At 44.9% G+C, this 8,486-nt stretch overlaps 1 protein-coding gene across 1 annotated transcript; it reads left to right on the top strand.

Annotated features, from left to right (window-relative positions):
- Window positions 1-466: 466 nt before the first annotated feature.
- tor2a (torsin family 2, member A) lies at window positions 467-5,069 on the top strand. The gene is made up of 5 exons (XM_040154458.1): window positions 467-647; window positions 2,364-2,629; window positions 2,893-3,068; window positions 3,539-3,666; window positions 4,380-5,069. Exons 1-5 carry the CDS (start codon window positions 527-529, stop codon window positions 4,622-4,624), a joined length of 936 nt encoding a protein of 311 aa, XP_040010392.1. The 5' UTR covers window positions 467-526; the 3' UTR covers window positions 4,625-5,069.
- The last annotated feature ends 3,417 nt before the right edge of the window (window positions 5,070-8,486 follow it).

The raw sequence follows: 8,486 nt of genomic DNA, 5'->3' as shown, positions 1-8,486 counted from the left end.
TAAAAGTGTTACTATTTCTCAGGGCTGCTTGTTCATTAAAAATGTCAGAAAATTGTGAAAAATATCCCAAAGCCCGACGCGGCCTCTTCAAATGTTGTCTTTGGTCCCCAAAACAATCCAAAACCCAAACACACTGAGTCTACTCTCATGGAAGACCAAGGAAACTAGAAAATATTCACACTTGAGAAGCTGAAACCAGAGAGTTTTGATATATTTTCTTAAAAACCGATGACAAACAGTGAATCCGCGATCAAAATATTGGCCTATTTTTTTTTCCGTCGACCGAATAACTGATCGACCCCAGATGTTGTTTACAGCTGTGCTGCCCGGACTGTGATCCTCCAACGTGTCTTGCACATTTCCCCTTCCGCGCCAGAAGCCGGGGCTTTCTGGGTAATGCAGTCCTCTCCGCCACTTGGTCGCGCGTCTCCGGGCGCCTTCCGGGACGTAAAAAAAACTACAAACCGACCGGTCATCGTCAGGAGGGTCCCGGTGGGTTGTTCTGTCTGCCGGCAGACAGGTAAAAATGTTGGCCATCCTGTGTGCGCTGCTTTTATCCCCGTACAACCCGGCCGGCGCCGTTTTTCAGAAACTTTACTGCACCATCTCCGACAGCTGCGACTGCGACTTTAAGCCGAGTGTCAGAGGTAAGAGAGATACGCGCCCGTGGCGGCCAAGCTAACGGCGGCCGACTCTCTGTTAGCAAGCTAGCCGGGCAGACGAGAGACAAGTACAAATAGCGCGGAGTATTTTGTCCCCCGCTCGGTAACTCGAAGGTAGTCGAAAAGTTTTGTTAGGCGTGTGGGTCAGCTACCCTGACAGTTTAGTCTACGGCGTTCCGCGGGGAGCCGGCCAGGACTGTCGCCAGAAGTTAGTCACTGCCTCGGCTAGTGGTCCGTCGCGCCGCCCGGGAGAACACGGGTCCGGATCGCCGTCGCTGGCTCCCCCGGCGCTGGGTGGGAGTTTCCCCCACACGCAGCCCAGAAACGCGAGAGCAGCCGCCTGGGCTCAAACACACGGGAAATGATGGGTTTGAGAGGGATTAGAAAAGGACCGGCCCCGCGAAACTTTAGACTGGAGAGACTAGAGAGTAAAATGGGAGGAAAACTCAAACCAAACCGAGGGTCCACACCTGACCTGGTCTGATACCAACCTCTGGGACAGGTCCTGCTGGGGTTGAATGTTTTCGACCCCCACTATGTTGTAACACTGTGAACGACGTTAAACACTTAGACCCCCAAGTCATTCTCCTGTTGGTTTCCCCCCGTTGTCAGAATTTTTCCATTTTTCCTTTTCCACCAGCAAAAGAAAACTTGACCGGCTCCGTGTTTCACGTAACCGTGTGGCAGCATGTTGTTCCCAGATATTCGCATGAAGTGGGATAGACTAATGGATCAGACACACTTCAGCAGGCCTGTTGGCCCATTGCTGCGCCTGATGCCCCCCCCCTCCAGCAAATCCAACAGAAATAACTTAAGCTCAGCCCACTAAAGGCAACTGTGGGAGTTTTGGCTGAACAACACAGAAATAACCGGCTTCTGTAAATATAAAAAAGGCGGCATTATTTAGTCTAACTAAATCCTTAGCCTACAACTATAAACTAGCAAAAAAAATACATAAAAAATTACTGGATCTTCCTTTGATTTATCGCAAATAGGTCTAGCGGATTTAATCATCCAGGTTTTTTTGCCAAGAAGACAAGGATATTTACTTTAGTTGGGGGCGTTTCAGGGTGACTGTCTTCCCTGCTATGCTGAGTATTCATTCAGATGCTGCACGTGAACAACACGTGCAGGAGGGGTTTGCGGGCCGCACAGTTGAGTTTCAACCACCCATCTGGTCTTGCACGGACACGGATTTTTAAAAAAAAAAAAAGAAAACAAAAAAAAAACAGTGGTCAAAATAAAAGCAGCAAAGGCCGAGTCATCCTGAGCTCAGAGGGAGCATCAGGTGTTTAAAATCACAAAGCTCAGACTCAAGTTAAGTTTGAAATACCTGATGAGTTACCAGTCGTTTTGGAACCACCAAATTGGTGGCGGGAGCCTAACTTGAATCCGATGGCTTTTTTGTACCACAGTGGCCTAGGAACCATACCAGGAACCCTACCTTTGATTTGGCTGAAGGGACCAGGGTCTAAAATAAGGCCCTCAGACATTGTGCCTGGCCCTGAAAAGTGCTGGGGGGGTAGTGCTTTGCTCTCCTGCGCCAAAGGGGACTTTTACTTTCTGTGTTTTCTTAGTTCCTTGAAGTATTTTGCTGAAAAGGGACACAAGCAATGTGACATGTTATGTTTTAGCCACTCAGCTGATGAGTATTAGTGGTAACATTAACATCACAGGTGTCTTTATTTTCACCATAACAAGACTTAGAGTGGGACCTCTACAAGAATGTCTACGGCCAACACCTGGCCCAGGACATCGTGTCAGAGGAGGTGGCAAGGTTCCTTCAGGAAAAAAAACCCGATCGGCCCCTGGTGCTGTCCTTCCATGGCTCCAGTGGGACAGGAAAGACACTGGTCAGCTCCATGCTGGGAAATCATCTGTACGGCTCGGCCATGAGCAGCCCATACGTCCACCAGTTGGTTCCCACGCTGCACTTTCCCTTACACCAGCACGTCAATGAGTACAGGGTAAGTTAGGGGTCACTGTCACAGTGTGATTAAGTTTTGACTGAATCGCTTATTCTACGGACGAGAGGAGTAATTACGGGTTTGAGACAAATAAGAGATTGAATGTGTTGGGAGATGCTAAGAAGTAGGATTCACTCGGATTTATCGCACGTTAAACGACGCTAATTTGCAGAAACCACGGAGGGGACAAAAGAAAATTTGCTCATCATTTGCAACCTTTGGAGATGCTGTCGGGACTAAATGATCCCTCCTGTGGTTGGCAGGAGGACTTGAGGAGCTGGGTGCAGGGGAACCTGACGGAGTGCGCTCGCTCTATCTTCATTTTTGACGAGATGGAGAAGATGCCTCCGGGCCTCATCGATGTCCTGGAACCCTTCCTGGGTCCCTCCCACGTTGTGTTTCGCACCAACTACCGCAAGGCCATCTACATCTTCATCAGGTACACGCAAATATACACGCACGCGCACCGGGAGGCATGTCGACAACACAGAAATTGTTGTGACTCTGCTGGTGGAGCCCAAAATTTACCATCCATCTTAATTTCTGGAAGACAGAGGACTCGATAAGTCATTGTTTGTTTTTAAATCTCCTAACTTGACTGTCACTCTAGAAACTAAACATTGGAGTTACTCTAAAATTAAACTAAAGTTCTTCTTGCCAGTCAAAATGTCTCTTAAACCGCTTTGAAGTCGGTATGAAACAAAAACAGCGGAAACTTTGTTTTTGGACTTTCAGCAGAAAAGTATCCAAAGTTCATGAGAAGGTTGAGGTTGAATGTATCTCTCAGGGCGACTAGTTTTCTCAGGAAGCTTCAGCAACAAAAACCAGTCAGCATCATATGCCTGGTGGACAGCATTGGCCTTGGCAGTTCTTTGTTCGATGGCAACGTGTTGTATGTTTTTCCTGCAGCACCGTAGGAGAGGAGGCGATAAACAGACTGGCTCTGGAGAACCGGCGGGCTGGACAGGACAGGGAGGAGATCAGGTTGGCCGACCTGCAGGAGGCCATCGAACAGACAGTTTACAACAACAACACAAGTAAGTGGTGCGCACTGTGCGCAAAGCTCTCTCTTCTTTTTCATACGCTTCAGAAAGATATTTAAAGAACACAAACTATAGACACGAGAGAGAAAAGCCATGACTTTATTAGAATTACGTTAGTGATTTCTATATCAGGATAGTCCTGAGAAAGGTTTTAGAGCTCTGTTGTTTACATGTAGTCTTTCGTATTCCTGTTATATTTAAAACTGACTCATCAGATTCACTTTGATCATGAAAAACGTGCTGCTTTTCTTTGTCTTGTGTGATATAAACTGAAAGGCTTTGGATTTTGGACTGTTGGTCCAACGACATAAACAACTTGAAGACATCTCCTTGGACTTTGTGATGGGCAGTCCTCACTATTTTGTGACATGTCTTTGGACTAAGGACTGAACTAGAATAGCTGTGAAATGACTAACAGGCCTAACTTGATTCAGTTTTATATTTCATTTAAAAAAACGGAACAGAGAATTCACATCCATATTCAATAATTAGTGTGCCATAATATTTTGGAAATGACACTAAGTCTGCTCAGTGCACCACAGCGGTGCCCAATAAGGAGCCAAACGTCGCACACGGATGAAACGGCTACTTTGTCTTTGTTCCGATTGAGCAAACGGGCTAATTTGCCCGCATATTGCCGTGCACAGGCTCAGTTACTGTTGCATTGTTATTAGATGAAGGAAACTGAGGTGAGTTTCTCTCTCCAGGCGGCTTCTTCCAGTCCAGGATCATCCAGCAGAATCTGATCACCCGCTTCGTTCCCTTCCTGCCGCTGAGCCGACGCCACGTCGAGCGCTGCGCCCGCTCGCAGCTCTGCCAGCGGGGCAGCTGTGCACGCAGCGACGTGGTGGAGGCAGTAGGGGGTGACATGACCTACACTCCCGTCCAGGGTCAGTACTTCTCCACCACCGGCTGTAAGGCTGTCCCTGCCAAAATCAACATCTTCCTTTGAGCTGGGGGGGGGGGCTGTGTGTTGATTTTTATTTTTTATTTTTTTTTTATTACTTTTTAAAGACTGAAAGGGAAGAAACAGAGCTCTGAGTCTGTCTGAATCAGTTTCTGCCACATGGAGCTCAGAGGTCAGGGCAGCGTCTCTGGAGCAGAAAGACATTCAGAGTCAAGGACGCCTCCTGCACTTGGAATCAAAGGGAATCGAACTCATATCCCTCTGGATTCAAAGCACTTTTGTGCATCCAGTGCTGAGTTTCCCCGAAGATGACGTTGCTTTCGCAGTCGATGCCCGTCCATCTGTGAGCACAGGAGAGTTTCTTCCCTGAGCTTTGTTCAGCGTCTGACCCGGGAGTCATGCCACACTCTACCTCGAACCCAACAGGACCTTTCATTTATGAACTTTAATTTGGTACAGTGTGGTGTCAGATTTCAAAGGCTGCAGCTGGAGGTCCTTACTTGATTTTTTTTTTTTTTTTTTTTTTAAATGGTTATTATTTATCCAGTCTTGATTTATCTTTTTCTCAACACCACCCTCCTATCGATTCACTGCTGGAAACTTCTGGAAAATTCAAGCTGGAGGTTTGGTGCCTTGCTCATCTGCTAGCGGCCGACAGCAATAGAAAAGAGCCCGGCCTCTTTTCTCACTGATGCAGATTTTCATAGTGGTCCATAGTTTCAAAAGTTTCACTTAATGGGATCCGATGTTCAAAATTCCCTGAAAAATGTGATGTTCTTAAATGTCTGAATGTTTTAATTTGGGGAAACATTTTGTTGCCGAGAGATCCTTGGTGCTTTAGTAAGAGACTTTTGATGTCAGGTAAAAACCTTGTATCTCGGAAAATGTGAGCTTTATCTAAAGAGGGTTGGAAAGTGAACTAAACTCAAAGAGCAAAATTAACACTAAAATAAAACGTACCGCGTCGAGTGACTTGGATGCAATTCCATGTCGGGTCAAGAAATTCGAGAGAACTACCCAGGCTGTAAGCCACAAATGTAGGGCAGATGTTTTAGCTCATGCCACCATTGGTGCCGGACCAAATCTAACCAAGATGATCCAACAAAGTACTAGAACGCAGTATTGTTCATAAAAGCCACCATTGACATCAGATCCCTCAATAAGTGCAACTTATGACTTCACTCACTGACTTTTAGATTAAATCTAAAGAATAACAGCATCCACCATGTGTTGTTCCAAGCTACATGGGGTATGTATCGAAGATGTAAGTGTGTAGAAGTATTTTTCCTCTGGGGGGCCGCAGAGGGAATGATGCTCTCTTAACAGGCCTGATGTTAGATGCTGGAGCACATGACCACTTCTGCCATCAGGTGGCAGTAAAGACTTCGTTTTACCAAGCGTGGAAGAGGTGAAGCAGGGTTCACCTGCGTCTCGGCGCTTTTTAATTAATATATTCCCACATAAGTATATAAGTGAGTTCTAATTTATTGTGTTTGTTTACTGTAAAATGTATTGTAAAAGGCAACAACGGTGTATGTCTTTAAACACACTCAAAGTGTACTTTACTCTTATGGAGGATAAAATGGACCCGATGGATCATTGGGATAAAGAGCAGTTTGTTTCAATCACTCCTCATTCATTGTGAAGGCAGAGTGTGTAATGGTAAGTCAGCATGAATCTGGCTAAATGAATACTTTGATTATGAGGTTTGAAGCGGTTATTACAACTAATTAATGATTGTAAACTTTTTCTTTTTTTTTTTTTCTTCATTGTATTAAATGATGGCTGCACGAAGAACTGCAGCAGCAAGCCAGACAATTAAAATACTATAAAAATCCTGCCTAATTGAACTTAAGAGTGTGGTACATGAAGATGAATTTCTCTCTGCTCTCAGTGTTGTCAGAAGATTTATTCATTTTCCAAATGGAATCTGTCTTCAGATCGATTTCCCTCCTTTCGGTCAGCGAGTGGTTTCTGTTCCTTTCTAAGAAAATCAACCTGCAGAGACCCGACAGTTGTTTTAGACTGTGTCCCGGCTGTCCTCGTCACCTGCTGTCACGACTGTGCCGCTCTGGTGCACCGCACGGGGAGAGGGCTGCATCTGAACCCTCCACCAGACTCCAGGCAAATATCAGTCATTTTTTCGCAGGTAGATTTCAGTGCCCTCAGAGGACAGGCACTGAGGCAGTTTAACATCTATAATCAGTGGCAATTAGACCATTAAGCTGCCATGCTAAACGCCATAATCTGTATTTTGAGAAGCAACCACCACTATCGGAAGCCGCCGTTATCTTTAGGTGGTTTGTGTGTTTGCGGGTGATTCTGCCATCTTCCCGTGTGCTTTGAACGTTAAGTTTCCAGCTTCAGCCACTGAGGTGCCGGTGATTGAAGCTTATTCCGAGGCAAAATGCAGCTTCTGGTAATACAGCGTAAAATAAAGATATATTTTTAAACAAGCAACAAACTGTTCTTTGCTTTTTGAGACCTGTTTACGAGAAATGTCCTTTACTAACTGTAAGATGTTTGTCTTCACGCTGTAGGAACAGAGCTCGGCCAGTGAGAGACGTTGGCTTCGGCACATCTTCTCTGCACTTTGTTTGCTATAATAAAATATCACACATTCGTGATATTCTCGATAAACATAGTTCGACACTTACCGGGGGAAAGTAACTCAATTCAAAATCCAATCAACGCATAAACTATGACATTTAAAAATTAAGCTGTGCAGCAGTATATAAAAGTAGTTCAAAGTAGCTTCACCAGCTGCAAAATAAGGGTGATTAACATATTAATGCATCAATAGATATCCAGTAATGTATATGAATTTGAAATGGGCCACTCTGTATAATGAGTATTTCTACTTTTTGGTACTTAAAGTGCATTTTGACGCGATGTGCTGTGTGTTTAATGGCGGAATTTTACTCATAAGGAGTATTTCTCCACTGTGGCATTACTACTTTTCTTATGTATTTCTTCCACCGCCGTCTCTTAGCACAGCAGTAGAACCAGTTCAGCTAAACCAGAACTTGCAGGGGTTTAAATGTAGCGGCGTCAAAAGAAGCACAAATTATGAAGTGAATCTCCAAAATACAAACCCACATCTGAGCTACATATGCAGCGTTTAAGTTTGGTATTTAAGGTAAAGTAAAGAAGGAGAACGTTTTTTTTGGTTTAATTTCATTTTTAGCTATTTTCTGGATTCATTGCCAGCATTGTAGTAGTAACATATAGTTGTTTTTGTCCCTGAGCTGCCGGTTGTCACCTCCCTGGAGCTCTGAATAGGAAGCAGAAGAGATGTGGTCTCTCTCTGACAGAGACGTAGCCCCACTATCTCCCCCCGCCAGGAAATTAATAGTTTCTCCATCGAATATGACCAGGTGTCAGAGGTCTTCAGTATTCTGTGTGTGTGTGTGTGTGTGTGTGTGTGTGTGTGTGTGTGTGTGTGTGTGTGTGGGTCACTCTTTATAGTCCAGTGGACTTGTTCCCACAGCAGAAGATGATTTTTGACATTTAGCTGTGACTCATTTACATAGGGGCAGTGGTCAGCTGTTATTGATGATGGATATAATTGATTTATATGCATAAGTGAGTGGATAAATAAATGTTCTTAGCTGATCTAAGTTTTTAGTTTGGACTGGACATGAACGATGGATTTTTTTTTTTTTTTTTGTACAAATATTGAGATTACAGCTGTAAAGAAATAGTTTGACATGTTGGGAGATGCACCAACTGACTTTCTTGCTGAGAGTTAAAACGAAAAGACGGATGCCTCCCTCACGTCTGCGCGCTAAACGCCAAGCTGCAACCAGCAGGCAGTCATCGTAGCTTAGTATAAAGACTAGAAACAGGGGGAAACCGCTAGCCTGGCTCTGTCCAACGGAGACCACCGACCGGCACTTCAAAGGCT

This window comes from Xiphias gladius, chromosome 19, assembly GCF_016859285.1.
Source record: "Xiphias gladius isolate SHS-SW01 ecotype Sanya breed wild chromosome 19, ASM1685928v1, whole genome shotgun sequence".
In the NCBI taxonomy this organism is placed as follows: Eukaryota; Metazoa; Chordata; class Actinopteri; order Istiophoriformes; family Xiphiidae; genus Xiphias; species Xiphias gladius.
This window is presented reverse-complemented; position numbering and strand designations above follow the sequence as displayed.